Source organism: Nicotiana tomentosiformis, chromosome 4 (assembly GCF_000390325.3).
Source record: "Nicotiana tomentosiformis chromosome 4, ASM39032v3, whole genome shotgun sequence".
Lineage (NCBI taxonomy): Eukaryota > Viridiplantae > Streptophyta > Magnoliopsida > Solanales > Solanaceae > Nicotiana > Nicotiana tomentosiformis.
In genome coordinates, this window is record NC_090815.1 from 130899194 (window position 1) to 130915212 (window position 16019).

At 32.0% G+C, this 16019-nt stretch overlaps 2 protein-coding genes across 3 annotated transcripts; one reads left to right on the top strand and one right to left on the bottom strand.

Moving 5' to 3' along the window:
- The first annotated feature begins 265 nt into the window (after positions 1-265).
- On the top strand, positions 266-5197 carry LOC104102238 (uncharacterized). Of its 2 annotated transcripts, none has more exons than XM_070200263.1 (4): positions 266-859; positions 1107-1169; positions 1299-1373; positions 4999-5197. In XM_070200263.1, exons 1-4 carry the CDS (start codon positions 518-520, stop codon positions 5038-5040), a joined length of 522 nt encoding a protein of 173 aa, XP_070056364.1. In that variant the 5' UTR covers positions 266-517; the 3' UTR covers positions 5041-5197. The 2 variants fall into 2 exon arrangements, with proteins under 2 accessions (XP_070056364.1, XP_009608200.1); XM_009609905.3 differs by lacking the exon at positions 4999-5197 and adding an exon at positions 2361-2941 and having other exon boundaries at positions 269-859.
- A 5726-nt stretch (positions 5198-10923) lies between these two features.
- LOC104102239 (tubulin beta-1 chain) lies at positions 10924-13521 on the bottom strand. The gene is made up of 3 exons (XM_009609906.3): positions 12985-13521; positions 11831-12100; positions 10924-11745 (listed from the first exon to the last, which is right to left on the bottom strand). The coding sequence occupies exons 1-3, from the start codon at positions 13385-13387 to the stop codon at positions 11066-11068; spliced, it is 1353 nt and encodes a 450-aa protein (XP_009608201.1). The 5' UTR covers positions 13388-13521; the 3' UTR covers positions 10924-11065.
- Positions 13522-16019: the final 2498 nt, after the last annotated feature.

Here is a 16019-nt window from a genome sequence, read left to right on the forward strand (position 1 = left end):
AATTAAATCTTTAAATTCCCAAAACAACTCTAGAGTAATTTTTATAAATTTTGAAGTTTTCTTCTAATAAAACTTTAAATTCTTTTAAAGTAAAATACATGTCAAAATAAATTTTAACTTTTAAAAATTATTTTTTATTTAATTTTTAAAATTTATTTTTTCAAGTTTCAATCAAATAGTTAGTAAGTTGACTAACAGTCAAGAAAACTCATCATATCCTATGTGATTGTTTTCTTCTTAGTTATCGTGGGTTCATTCTCACCTAAGGAAAGAAGCGAGAAAAAGGAAAAAGAAAAGAAGAAGAAAAAAAAGAGAAGAAAAGGAGACGCAAAAAGCATAAACCCTAGACAAGCCTCCCATCTCTATTTGTTTGCCACGTGTCATCAGCCACAAACTCCATAGATTTCCCCTTATTACCGAACCCAATTCCTCCATCTTCTTCAGTTCTTCTTCACTCTCTATCTCTCTGTTCTTCCTCTCTTCTTCTCTAACCGCTCACAAAATTTATAGAGCAAAAATGGAACAAAACAAACCGTGCGTTTTGCTCAATACATATAACGAAGATGAAATACAAGTAGCCAATATTCTACTCGATCTTCCCAATCTTTTCACACAAAAACAATCTCCTTCTCATCTTTCTTATTCATTTAGTTGGGGTACAAAAAAGAGGAGATCTAATAGAAACGGTACTGATTTTTCATCTCGTGTCAACTCATCTTCTATACAGGGAAGTTCAAACGAAATTGAAACTACCAAAATTAAGGCTGAAGTTACTAGCCCTGCTACTCCTCTTTCCTTTTCCCCTAGTGAATCTGATGATAAATCCAAACATTCTTCTCGCAAAATCCTCAAACGAAAGGTACTATTTTTAATTATTTTTCAGAACTATTTTTCTGAGTTTATATTATTCATTGAATTTGAAATCTGGTTTATGTCTATTGACTTGTTTTGATGCCGTCTCCCCTGTTTCGGATTTTTTTTTTAAAAATAATTAATTAATGGAGGGTGGGTTATTTTTTATATAAAATTTATACCATGTTGCAACTGAATTTCTATAAATTTTATGTTTATGGTTTTGTTTTAAATTGCTGTTGCTTGGTTTGTAGACGAGAGAGGAGTTAATGGATATGATAAACCAATTATCTCAGTGCAGAGAATCGCTTAAAGGGGTAAGTTTGTAATTTCCTTAAGAAATTGAGTCTTTTTTTTTTTTCTTAAATTATCTTCAGTACTTTATTTTTCCTGTTTTCTCAAACTGTTTTATTTTTTCTTTATTTTTTATATCGGAATTTGGACAGGAAGTGGAGAATGTTCGGAATTTCTACAACAGCCAAAAAGCTTATAATCTGAAGTTGAAAGCAATGAAAGAACAGGTAAAAATCTCCCATCTCTATTTTTAGGCTTCACCATAAGAATCCATATCTATTTTTGGTAAGAATATTTTCCTCTCACTTATTTGAGAGGTGGGCCCACATAATTTTAATTCACAAGTTTGATTATTTTTCTATTTCCTCGAGTAACCTAAAACTTATCTGCTCATTGTGTTATGATTAATTAATTAAGATAAAAATAGTATTAATTAACTGCGACATGAAATACATGTAGGTTGCTCTGAATATAATAAAAACTTATTCGCACTCAATATTATACTAAGCTAATCAATGCAATATGTCTTTCTGACATATTTTTTTCATGGTTAAGTGATGCATTTACACGTTAATTTATACTCTCACCGTTCACTTTTACTTGGCATGTATACTAAAAATAAATTTTTATTTTTATTTTTATTTGTCTCTTTACGCATATCAAGAGAAAATAATTTTTTTTTCCTGTTATACCCACAGTATTTATTATTCATTTTAAATCATTTTTTCAAATCCAATAAAATATGCATCAATTAATATGGGTATCATGGTAAATTATGCACTTCATTTATTATTTCTTAAGGGGTGTGAAAAGTCAAAATGTGTCGAGTAAAAGTGAACGGAGGGAGTAAATGTTAAAGTTAAATTACTTGGTTTGATAAAAATGACGAGTGCAAATTAGTATTTGTCGTATAAGCATCAGGTGTGAATAAGTTATTTACGGTTTAACTTTTGCAAGTTTGAGGTCATGTATACTCCTTTGCTCTTATTAATTTGTCAAAAAAAGGGGTATTATCTTTTAACGCGCGCCAGAAACTATTTACATTCGGTTGCCGAAAAAATGTATAAAATTTGTATAATTTTTTTATATAATATATCGAACGCGTGTGTGTATACTTTAAAATATACATATTTTCTGTTAATATTTTGAGAGCGGCTATAAAGTGTGATTTATTCGTTTACTAAAAAAAAGTTGATTATTTTTGCTAATTATAGGTAACAAGAATGTTGAATATTCAAGGGCCAGGTGTTAATTTAGGTCAAATTTGCAACAAACCTGAAATGGAGCTCAATCGTCAACAGCCGTTCGTTGTGGATCAGATTTCTTTAGGATCAGAAACTTTCCATAGATTTCAGTACCCATTGGGCCAGTTGCAACAGGCCCAGCCCATATTCTCACCTAATAATGGATTGGGCTTTGTGAATCATTTGGGCCTGGGCCCAATAGGTATTCCGGATCTAAATGTTACTGTGGATGAGCCCATACCTTTTGATCTTGACAGAATAAATGTTGAGAGAAAGGCCCAATTTGCTGCAGCTAGGAGGAGGAGAATAAATAAAAGAATAGAAATTAGGAATGCCTCTGGTTTTATAAGACCACAAAGAAGAAGATAGTGGTAATATTGTCTTTCTTAAATTCCTTTTTAACTATAGAGTTATATGATTTTTTTTGTCAGTGGTAAAAAAAGCCAATTGAGCAAAGCTCTTTTTTTGGGCCATATTGCTAAGTGAAACTGTATCGTATATTAGTTATAAAGAAGTTGGTGAGATAATATGATTTATATACTTTTCATCTATATTCAATCTCAAATGAGTAAATATATAAGCAAAATATTTGCCTGAATTTAGGTGGGGTTAGCAGGAAAATATGTAATTGTACATTGCAAGGTTTTACTTTCGGATATAAAATGCATATGGGAGTAGATTTAGGCGTAAGTAGACGGGCAAAATTCCAATTGGTTATGTTTATTATAAATACTTAGTAGGCGAGACTTGAGAGGAACAATCTAATTGGATAGCAGCAACCAAGATAATTAATTCGCGATATTTATGGTTTGAATGTAATTTTGTTAGCAGTTGAATTATTTTTACATAACCTTTTGGTAATTTTTAATGCTTAAATTGTGCAATTTTTTTTCTAAACCAAAAACCTTAAGATCAATGGAAGAGAAAATTGATTTCCCTCGATGTGTCTTTGGGCTGAGACGGTGTCACTTCGATTGATTTTGTTCTGTCTTAAGTAGTTGGATATAATCATTAACAGTTGTGTTGTGGTGGGATAAATAGGATCTCTGCATAATTAATCAAAGTTCTTGAATTTGAGTCCTAGAATATAAAATCTTGGTGGAGGTGCTTTCTCCTTGAATGAACCTTAAGCAATATGAATCTAAATTAATCGGATTTCGATGCAGGTATCAAACATTCGGTGAGAAACTAAAAAATAAACGATATACTCTAAAAGAGTAGTTGCATACTCAATATGCCCTAGTCTAACATGATTATGTTGCGTTTTCTGTTAGTTTGATAAAAAATGAAAGAAGGGTATGCAAATGACGACAATATTATTCAGGATATGAGAAGATCGAGCGATGTTTTTTCCTTATACTTCCATGACTCTGATGCGTATGTCCCTTCCTTTATTTTTTTACTCTTTTATCCTTCTTTTTTTCGGTATGCCGCTCCGCGAGCAAGGAGTGCCACGCACGAGCGGAGCAAAAAGAAAGCAAGGGGAATTCTTCTCTTTTTTGGGGAGAAATCCTTTGATTTCGCCTATTTTTACTAATAATTTACACAACTCGAGGTGAATATTATTTCTTTCTTTTTTTAAAATTTAGCTTTCGGCTTCTGCTTTCTTTATTGATGAATTTAAAGCGCACTTGCGGTATAAAGTTATCTATCGAAAATTATTAAGAAGGAATAACGAAATTCAAGTTTATTATACAAGTTTTGTTAAATCTACGGCTCATTAAATTGCAAATAATTATTTGCAAGAGGGCACAGAGAATATGATTTATATTTTGTACTTTGGGTAATATTAGGTGTTTTCCGGGAGATTTTATGATATCTTTGACCAGAGGGAACTCACGGACTATGTCTTTAGTCTAAGTATTATTAAATAATTACACTAATTATAAATATTAGAGTGGTTGCAGGCAAAAAAAAAACTGCTACAAAATGTATTTGTGATTTTAGTAATGCCGGTGGTTCTTTTGTTGACTGTTACACTCAACACAGAAGCAAAAATAATATTTTTTTGGCACAAACATTAAGTTTAGAAATACTAATAAAAGGGGAAAACATATCTATCAGACTATCACTAGTCAATCACTCTATCCCAAATAAAAATAAATTTCTAGTTGGTTGACAATAATGGTTCTTACAGAAAATTCTGAATGTCTAGGTTGCAAGAATTTTTGGCGATAATTTAAAATATAAAGTTTGCTGAAGATAGAGTTTAATTCTAATCTCGAAAAAGACTCAAAAACTCCAAAAGAAAGACTCGGTTTCCATTTCTATTAATTTCATTGTGAGGATGAGAGTAAAAGCACAAAGGGTGATGTCGTGCACTTTTCCTTTGCTGTGTTCATTGGTTTTATTGGCTCATAGTGTATCTACTGTTCAAGTTATCTTTCTGTTGTAGCTCTTTACCTCGTATCACCCCTCAGCATGTTGCCCCCTCCCAATATTACTTGTTTAGTTCTTTACTGCTATTTGTATATACACCGTTATATTGTACAGGTTGATTGTAGGTGTCTTGTCTTAGCCTCGTCACTACTTCGACGAGGTTAGACTCGACACTTACCAGTACATGGTGGCGGTTGTACTGATACTGTACTCTGTACTTTCTGTACAGATTTTGGTACTGGACCGAGTTGACCCTGAGTTTAGCTACTAGCTTCATCTGATCGGAGAACCAAGGTAGTCATGTTGGCGTCCGCAGGCCCTGGCGTCCCCTTCCATACCTCATATTTTACCGTTTTTTTATTTCGCAAACAATTGTATTTTCCTTCAGACAAATATTTGTAATAAAATTTTAGAATGTTCGTGAATTGTGACTCCAAATTTTGGGTAGTTATGTAAAAATATTTGGGTTACTATGAATTTCCGCACACCTCTTAATCTGTTATGGTTCAATTGTTGTTAATTACTGCAAGGTTAAGAGTTAGCTTAATGTTAAATCATTGGAATGAGAAGGAATTGGCTAATAAATCTCTAACGTTGGCTTGCCTAGCAAGTATAATGTTAGGCGCCATCACGGTCCCGACAGTAAAAATTTCGGGTCGTGACAAGTTAATGTAAAAAGTGTTATAAGAAAAATCAAATTATGGTGGATGTCTATTCTTCCTCCATGATCTTTTCAAATGCTTAATGACATATTCAATGACATATTTTTCTTCACTTTTCATGTCTATATAAAGGCCTTGTAATAGATAGGAAAATATACACAATTGAAGAAGAAAATCTCTTCTTTCTCTCTATCTCCATTTCTTTTTCGTGTTTTACTAAATTATTTTTATTTCATAACAACATGTCTTGTTCATGTTTTACTAAGTTGCTTTTATTTTATAACACGTTATCAGCACGAATTACTCATTTCATGATCTTCTACGTCAAGACTATGTAAATTATAAGCAGGAAATGAGATCAAGTACAATGAAAAATGTCTTGGATGATAATACAAAGATAAGTTTTACATCCATCTAAACTCATTCATACTTTCATATCTTTGCATTAACTTTATGTGTAGTGTTTAGTAAAAATATTTTTTTCAATTGTATCCAGTGAAATAAAGAACTGGAAAGGTATGTCTTTATTTGCTACATCTCTTATAGGACAAAGATAATATTCCAACGTATATATATATATGTTCTGACCTTTTACATACTATGATAGATAATTATTAAGGTAATTTAGTAATAATATTTTTACCATAACATGATGTATTTCATTGAAAATAAAATTGGCATATATACTAATGAAATACAATATGTTATGCCAACGCATTATCTATCAACGCATTATGGCCTAGCATGCCTTTATATGGGTAAAGCATTGGTTTTGAGTCCTAATGCACCATATTGATAATAATAATAATAATAACTAAAGAAAAAATAATGTAATTTTCATGAAAAAGCATGAAGCTTGTCCCACTTGATTTGCTCTATTCTTGAAGTGAATGTAATAGCAGTGCATGATAAGTCTAAATAAAGACGAAGTGGTTGACCAATGAATGCGGGCGTGCGAAAGGCCAAAATAATAATAGTTATCACTATGGTAATTATAAAAAAGGAGAAATTCTTTGAAGAGAATGTGACTTGTGATAAACATTGAGAATGCATACTCATTCCTGAAAGCGAATGTGAAAATATATATATGATAAAGATTATGCATAATAATGTACTTGTGCATAGTTGGATAAATACTACAACTCACCTCTAAGGGAGATTTGAGACAAAGAAAGATAATGAATATTATTGTGTAGTTACATGAATATATCATTGGTCGCATGCATGTGATACGCCAAAAAATATTTTATCATGCCTTATGAAAGTTATTAAAAGCAAAATTAAAGCAAGAAATTATTTTGCTTGTGATGATTTTGAACATGACAATTATTATGATATGATTCTCTTTGTGAAGGAGACATTCAATATATGGATGGTGTGACAAAGGATCTTGTAATACAAAAGCAGTTAAGAGTTCTGAAAGAACTAATTTATTATTATTCGGATGAATGAAATTGTTCATGACATTAATATTGTAGTAAGTACCAAAAGAAATATTTTGATTTACAAATATATTAGCCAAAGTGGTTGGCATATTAAGATTATAAATGAAAAGAAGATTGAATATCTTTATATTACTATAATCATACCGGGTAAATATGAAAGGTTACCTGACTTTTCTTCTATTTGTACTACACAAGTATAAGCATGATGATGCAATCACAAGCCACAAGTAAACTAGAGGTTTACTGAAATAAATATTAGTTGGCATGACCGGTTGACCATCTCGGTCCAATTATGATGCGAAAAAATTAATTGAAAATTATATTGGCATATATTGAAGAAATATAAGATTCTTCAAAATTTTCTTGTGTTGCTTATTCTCATGATATACCAGTTAAGGTTGGGATTGAATCCTTTGATTTCTGGAACGAATAAAAGGTGATAAATATATGGGCTCAGTCACCTTCCATGTGGATCGTTTACTATTATATGATTTTAATAGATGCATCTATTATATGGTCAGATATGCATTTGTTATCAACTTGTAGTTTGGCTTTTGCAAGATTGATTGATCAAATTATTAGAGCACAGTTCCAGAATATAAATTATGATGATTTATCTTGATAATACTGGTTTAAATCCAAGTTGGTTTAGCAGAAATTGTATGCCTCCAATTATATCTAAACCATTCGTTATGAGAACAAAATTGCCAAAATAAAATTTGGTATGTGATGTATTATTTAATATACAACAGCGCGTGTACGCATCTAGCCAAGTTATGATAAGTTCTCCCTATCACAATCGGTTCAGGGTCAGGAACCAAATAATTTCCATCTAAAAATATGAATGTGCTATATGATTTAATTATTCCACCACAATGCACAAAGATGGATCCCCAAATAAGGCTAGGGATATGTATTGATGATCTCAACAATAGGGGGAGAAAATGGAAAGCTGAAAAAGTAATGCATGTAATAAATTATTATGAGTACATCGAGATCCTCGTACGAGAAAATGTGAACTTGAAGTTCAAGTGATAATTCATTTGTAAAATATTGCCAGACGAATTTGCTGACCCAAAGCTAAATGTCATATTCATCTGCTAATACTCCAAATAAAATAAAGTTCATAATGAATAGAGTTCATGGCATGCATAAAGCATAATTGACTAATTAGTTCCAAAGATAAAACTCCTTGAAGAAGGAGAGGAGCAAATGTTCAAGATGGTCATAATAAGGAGGCAAGTGCTCTAGAAGAGTACCGCGGCATAACACTTCATAAGACCTCATGGGAGAGGCTCAGGTACCTGAAAATAATAAGATAAAGAGATCTCAATAAGTTATGTCTTTATTGGATAATAGTAGAACCGATATAAAATGATCGTCGACGATATTGTTAATACAATATAGCGCTCAATATTATTAATATTGACGAGGATCTTGAGATCAAATCTGTCATGAAATTTGGACAGATAAATGATTGGCCAAATGAAAAATACGCAATGAAAATTGATTTCACCTGAAAAATATGAAGTTGGACGGATAGTCCCAACACCTGAAAGTATAAAGCCAGTGGAAGTATAAATGTGTTCTTGTGCGAAAAAAAGGTCAAGTCGATAGACATAAAGACGACTTGTGTCACAAGAAGATTTGTAAATATCCTGGCATTGATTATATAGAGACATGTTCTCTTGTGGTGGATGTCGCCATTTCAGGTTTTAATCTGGCAATACAAGAAAAATATGATATGCGTATAATGGAAATCATTGAAGGATTTAAATTGTTCTGAAGTATATTAAGGTTTCCAAGAAATTTATTAAATAAAGTTTCAAAAATCCTTATACGGATTGAAACAATTAGGGCGCATGTGGTATAATCGCCTGAGTGAGTACCTGTTGAAATAAGGGTACAAGAATGATTCAATTTGTTCTTGTGTTTTTATAAAAAGATCTGGATCTAAATTTATTATAATCACCGTGTATGTTGATAATTTAAATATCATTGGAACTCCTAGGGAGCTTCTTAAAGCAGTAGAGCTTCCTAAAGTAGTAAACTATTTAAAAAAAAAAATTGAAATGAAAGATCTTGGAAAGACAAATTTTGTCTTGGTCTACAAATTGAGTATATGAAAGATGAAATTTTTGTCCATCAATCAACATACACTAAAATAATTTTAAAGCGATTTATATGGATAAAGCACATCCATTCCGACCTCATGAAAATAATAAAAAACTTATTGGTCCCGATGTACCATATCTTAGTACAATTGGTGCACTAATGTATCTTTCTAACATTACAAGGTCTGAAATAAATTTTTCAGTTAATGTCTTAACAAGATATAACTCTGCTCCTACAAGGAGACATTGGAATGGAATCAAACACATGTTGCGGTATCTAAAAGGGACTACCGATATGGGATTATTTTATGGCAATGATTGCAATCCTGATCTTGTTGGTTATGCCGATGCTGGGTATTTATATGACCCACAAAAAGTTCGATCTCAAACACAGGCTATGTGTTTACATATGGAGGCACTGCCATATCTTGGCGATCGACTAAGCAATCAATCGTGGCTACTTCATCTAATCATGCTGAGATAATTGCTATTCATGAAGCAAGTCGAGAATGTGTATGGTTGAGGTCTATAATACACCTTATTCGAGACAAATGTGGTTTAAAGTGTGACAAACTACCCACAATTTTGTATGAAGACAGTTGAGCATGCATAACCCAGTTAAAGGGAGGATTCATAAAAGAGGATATGACAAAGCACATTTCACCAAGGTTATTTTTCACACATGATCTTCAAAAGAATAGTGATATCAATGTGTAACAGATCCGTTCAAGTGATAATATGGCTGATTTGTTCACCAAATCTCTATCGACGTCAACCTTCAAGAAACTAGTGTACAAAATTGGGATACGAAGGTTCGAGGATGTGAATTGATACTCTCATCAGGGGGAGTTAATACGCGTTGTACTCTTTTTTCCTTACAAGGTTTTCCTTGCAAGGTTTTTAACGAGGCAACCAAAAGGCGTATTTCTAAACATGTGTACTCTTTTTCCTTCACTAGGATTTTTTTGCCATAGGATTTTTTCCTAATAAGGTTTTAACGAGGCACATTATCTATGGACATCCAGGGGGGGTGTTATAAGAAAAATCAAATTATGGTGGATGTCTACTCTTCCTCCATGATCTTCTCAATTGCTTAATGACATATTCAATGACATATTTATATGCTTAATGACATATTCAATGACATATTTTTCTTCACTTTTCATGCCTATATAAATATCTTGTAATAGATAGGAAAATATACACAATTGAAGAAGAAAATCTCTTCTTTCTCTCTATCTCAATTTCCTGTTTATGTTTTACTAAATTGCTTTTATTTCATAACATATCTTGTTCATGTTTTACTAAGTTGCTTTTATTTTATAACAAAAAGAAGTTTCATACACACTTTTATCAACAGCTAAAACACCATAATGCCCAACGCAATTAAGTTTTTGTACACGACAAAAACTCTGCATCTATAGATTGATTTATTTATTTTTGAAAAAGAAATTCACAACTCTGACCCTCTAATTGCAAAAGAGGTACAATTTCATTTGTTATTTTCAGCTCCTCTAAGGAAAGAAATAAAGAAAGGCATTCTGAATATTATAAGTCATGCACGAAACATTCAATTGCACATTAAGTTTCAAACATTCATTGTGATTTGTTGTTTCAAACCAACCAGTGAGGTGAAAAATTCAAACATTTGACCAAGTAGAAGTAATTTTAAGCTACTTTTCTGTTCATTACCTAATTATAGTGTCAATTAAAAAAATGAGCTAACGAAAAGATGAATCAAATAGAAGTAACAATAAACCATATAAAATCATATACTATGAAGAATATTTTTCAATCCAGAGAAATATTTATATAATAATAGGAGTATAATGCTGTTAAAAATATCCCAACTGAGTGCCAGAAACAGCGAGATAACTGCAAACGCCATCACCCTTTACTCTTTAAGAAGATACTGTAATACAGTATACTCATATTTAGACCATTAAGAAACATTTCAATATTCATTTCTCACCAAATCAAAACAGAAAGTTCAAGTGAAAAGGAGACAATAGAAACAATAACAAGTCCACATGGCAGAAACTTAACAAAAGCAGCAATATTGAATTTAGAAATGTCTAGGATTCATAATGCTCCTCAGCGCCTTCCTCTTCATACTCTTCCTCATCATCTGCTGTAGCATCCTGGTATTGTTGATATTCTGCAACCAAATCATTCATGTTGCTCTCGGCTTCAGTGAACTCCATTTCATCCATTCCTTCACCTGTGTACCAATGCAAAAAGGCCTTGCGCCTGAACATGGCAGTGAACTGCTCACTCACTCTCCTAAACATCTCCTGAATGGAGGTCGAATTGCCAACAAATGTGGATGCCATCTTCAGCCCAGTTGGTGGGATATCACACACGCTAGACTTCACATTGTTGGGGATCCACTCAACAAAGTAGGACGAGTTCTTGTTCTGCACATTGATCATCTGTTCATCCACCTCCTTTGTGCTCATCTTTCCCCTAAACATGGCAGAAGCTGTCAGGTAGCGTCCATGGCGGGGATCTGCAGCACACATCATATTCTTGGCATCCCACATTTGTTGAGTAAGCTCTGGCACTGTGAGGGAAATGTATTGCTGCGATCCACGAGAGGTCAATGGTGCAAAGCCCACCATGAAGAAATGAAGACGTGGGAAGGGAATTAAATTCACAGCCAATTTTCTCAAGTCTGAGTTCAGCTGACCAGGGAATCTCAAACAGCAAGTAACACCACTCATGGTTGCAGAGATCAAATGGTTCAAGTCACCAACTACAAGTGAAAGAGGCAAAATTAATCATTTGCTTACTTAACTTATGGATCGTACTATTTGGTAACACCAAGGAGAAATACTTACAACTTGGAGTAGTGAGCTTCAAAGTCCTGAAACAAATATCATACAAGGCTTCATTATCAAGGACCATACATTCATCAGCATTCTCCACCAGTTGGTGAACTGACAGTGTAGCATTGTATGGTTCTACAACGGTGTCAGACACCTTTGGAGAAGGGAAAACAGAGAATGTGAGCATCATTCTGTCTGGATACTCCTCCCTTATCTTGGAAATCAATAGAGTTCCCATGCCAGATCCAGTCCCTCCACCAAGTGAGTGACAAACCTGGAATCCTGATCCATAAAAGAAAAGAGTATATAACAATCAATAATCAACAATCAACTACCCTGAATCAACAAGAAATAATAATTATCTAAAGAGGATCACAAAATTGATACATCGGACAAGTAAACATATCCATCAACAGATTAAGCAGGGCATAGAATAAGATATTTGATAAAGGAAATTGACAAATGTTGCCACCAGTCAGATCCAGATACATAATAAGTTTCATTTCTCCAGAATCAACTCTAAGAGAGTATTGACTTGTGAGATGCGTATGAAAAAGTAAAATGGAATACAACCAGAACTAGGTTATAATGTTTTATCCTTTTGCTAATCTAAAGAATTACATGACTTCATTTGTGTGGTATGTGAGAACCAGGCTCCAGTATATTTGATTGACAATCTTTATATTTGATCTTAACGACTAGCCGAATACAAGGTAGTGATGATAATGCTAATGCATATGCTCACATTTTACTTGGAGATCAAATACAGCCACATTCATAGAAACAATAAGCATGCGATTCATGAACGAAACAGGGAAAAGGAATCAAATGTAGGTACTGTCAACAGTAAGCACATTCATCGGGCCAATGAGCGTGAGATTTGGAATGAACAAGTGAAATAGATCAAATATGGGCGCTGTTAAATATAAGCACATACATCAGAACAATGAAGACGCGATTTGAAATGAAAAGGTGAAACAGATCAAATATAGGCACTATAAGCACATTCAATAGAAACAACGAGCACGAGATTGCAAATGAAAACGAAAACAGATCAAACATAAGCACTATCAAAACCATAGGCAGTAGGCACATTCATAGACGCAATGAGAATTCGATTAGAAATGAAACAGGAAAAACATATAAAAAAGGAAGCGAAAATAAACCTTGCAAGCAATCACAATTCTCAGCCTCTTTACGAACAACATCGAGAACAGCATCAATCAACTCCGCTCCTTCAGTATAATGACCTTTCGCCCAATTATTACCAGCGCCGGACTGACCAAAAACGAAGTTATCAGGTCGAAAGATCTGTCCGTACGGACCAGATCTGATACTGTCCATAGTACCAGGCTCCAGATCCATAAGAACAGCCCTAGGAACATAACGTCCACCAGAAGCTTCGTTGAAATACACATTGATACGTTCAAGTTGAAGATCCGACTCAGCGGCGGTGCCTTTGTAACGGCCGGTAGGATCAACGCCGTGCTCGTCACAGATTACTTCCCAGAATTTGGAACCGATTTGGTTACCGCATTGGCCGCCTTGAATGTGTAAGATTTCTCTCATTTTCTCTCTCTCTTTTTTTTTTGGGAGGAATTTGGAAAATTGAAATGGAAAATGGAATTAGGGTAAGAGAGAAAGAGTGTGTGTGTGAATTTAGAGGGGCGGGGATTTGAGATATTTCTAGTGGTGAGTTTGTTGTGGTGACAGGCGGGAATACATACACACGATATAACTGCTGGACCCTTGTTGTAGGGTGAATATGGGTCCCACATTGATCGCCGAGTTTTTTGCCCTCCATTATTTCTTTATTTCTTTTTGTTAGCTAGTTAGCGGTGAATACGAAATACTAGTAATTAAAATTTATACGTATTACACACGATAACAGTTTTTTTAATTATATCATTGAGATTATTCTTTACTACAAGTATGTTAGAAATATAATTAAGCAAATAAAGTCAGTACTTTGTTTGACATCTTAAGTTTTTAAATGCGACAATCACACAATTTAATATGTTATCATATAAAGACGGATATAAAATTTCTAGAAAATGATCATTTTAACATGTTATTATAAGGTGAATCTATAAATTCTAGAATATCGATACACCACTAAAAAGAGGGAGACAAAAATTAAGTTGGAATTGATTTCTCATACTTTGGGTAAATAACTCAATATTTAACCAAATGCATCATTTAACATTTTAAGATAATGGGGCTAGTTGATAATATTAGATCTATTCTATGAGGTATGTATATTAAATACCTAGTTTGATGAAAAGATTATGAGTTCACGTACACCATTAGTAACTCGTCCTTGGACCATAAAAAAGAATTGGTCATACTTGGAGCATGTAGCACATATAATCTATATTATATTAAATGTACGAAGGCTCTTAGCGAAATGTCGTCGCCTTTTTTACCCTTCAAAATTAAAGTTTACATTAGACAAAATAGTCATTCAATTATTTTTCTAATATTTAGGAATATTCATTTAATTAATTCCCTACTATTTAGGAATAGTCATTTAATTAACTTCCCAATATCTAGGACTTTAAAATTAACTAAAATTTGACTTATTAGTAAAATTTTCCTTATTTTAATTATGTAGATTAACCCCACCAAAACTTTTTTGTCTTTTTTTATTTTGACATTTTACTTAAACGAGTAATTAATTAAGTTGACCTTATACCATTCAAAGAATTTGTTTGTAAATTTTTCCCCTTTATTCAACGTATATAGACATTAGGAACGATCATTTGATATGGATTTCAATGTTAGTTTAATATTGATATATCTCTTTTATTAATTATTTTATATTTTTAGATACACATTTTGTTCACGATATTTAATTGTTTATTTAATATTAAAAATTTTAAATCAACTAAAGTTTTAGTTATTAAATAACTCTTTATTTGAATTAGATAAAAAAAATTCTAATATTTTAAATTTTGGATCAATTAAGATTTTACTTTAAATAAATTATTTACTTTTTCGAAGTTTGTACCATAATTATAATACATTCCATGTTAAATGTTTTAGTATTTAGGATTTTAAAATTAATTAAACTTTTATTTTTTAAAAATTTTATATAATATTTAAAGCTACACTCAATAATTTTTGACTTGCAAACATCATCTATAAATGTATAGAATTTACTCAATAATTGTAAAATAATATATAATCAATAAATATTTTTCTATTGACGTATGCAAACTTGAAATAATAAGGATGAAATAATAGAAGATGAAATATATTCTAAATGAGTTAATGTTAATTATTTTTCTTTTTCTTTTTATAAATATTCTAACAAATGACAACTTCGTATATTTTTATATATTATTTTATTATTGTAAATTATTGACTCAACAATAGTCATTTTAAAACTTAAATTTTTACTTATTAAATTTTATAGGAATTACAGGCCAACTCGTCGTGATAAAAGTAATTATTTTACTTGTTTGTTCGATATTAAGTCATAAAAATAACAAAAAATTTCATAAGATATTCTTACAAAACTTAAGTACTTTCATTGGGTTGGATTCTGGATCAATATATATACTTTTACAAAGTTATATATTTTATTTTTATTAGAACTCAAAGATACTGTTTAATATAATACTTATGTGAGTTTTTGAAAATTATTTACTTATTGATGTGGGGAATACGCGCAATGCGCGTACCCTAAGACTAGTTATATGAAAAGATGTGCCATCTTTAATATGTTAAGTTTCTAGATGAGATAATTATACGTTTAAATAATATATATTGCTCACTTCTCACATACTAGTACGGCTTGATTTTTTTTTTTTTTTCAAAACAAAACATCGCATGTTATTCATCTCCAAAAGAGTACATTGAGTTGAGGGAATAGCAACATCTCCTCCCTATTCCGTATTGAAAGATAGACACATCTACCTTTTTATATTTTCAGATGAGGTAAATGCATTTAAGTTGGGAAGGCAATAACATTGTGAAGTATTTATAAATACTCCATTCTATACAAGAGTTACCTCTAGTATTAACTACCTTACTGCTATATAGTTTTATGCTCGATTGATTCGTTTCTATTTGTAAGATTTTCAACAAGAAATTGGATGTGCGCCTTAGTGTTGGAATTACTCTATTTACCTTTTTTTTAAATTCACTTTTACTATTTGATGTTATTTCTTGGATTACGTTATTATCTTGTTAATGT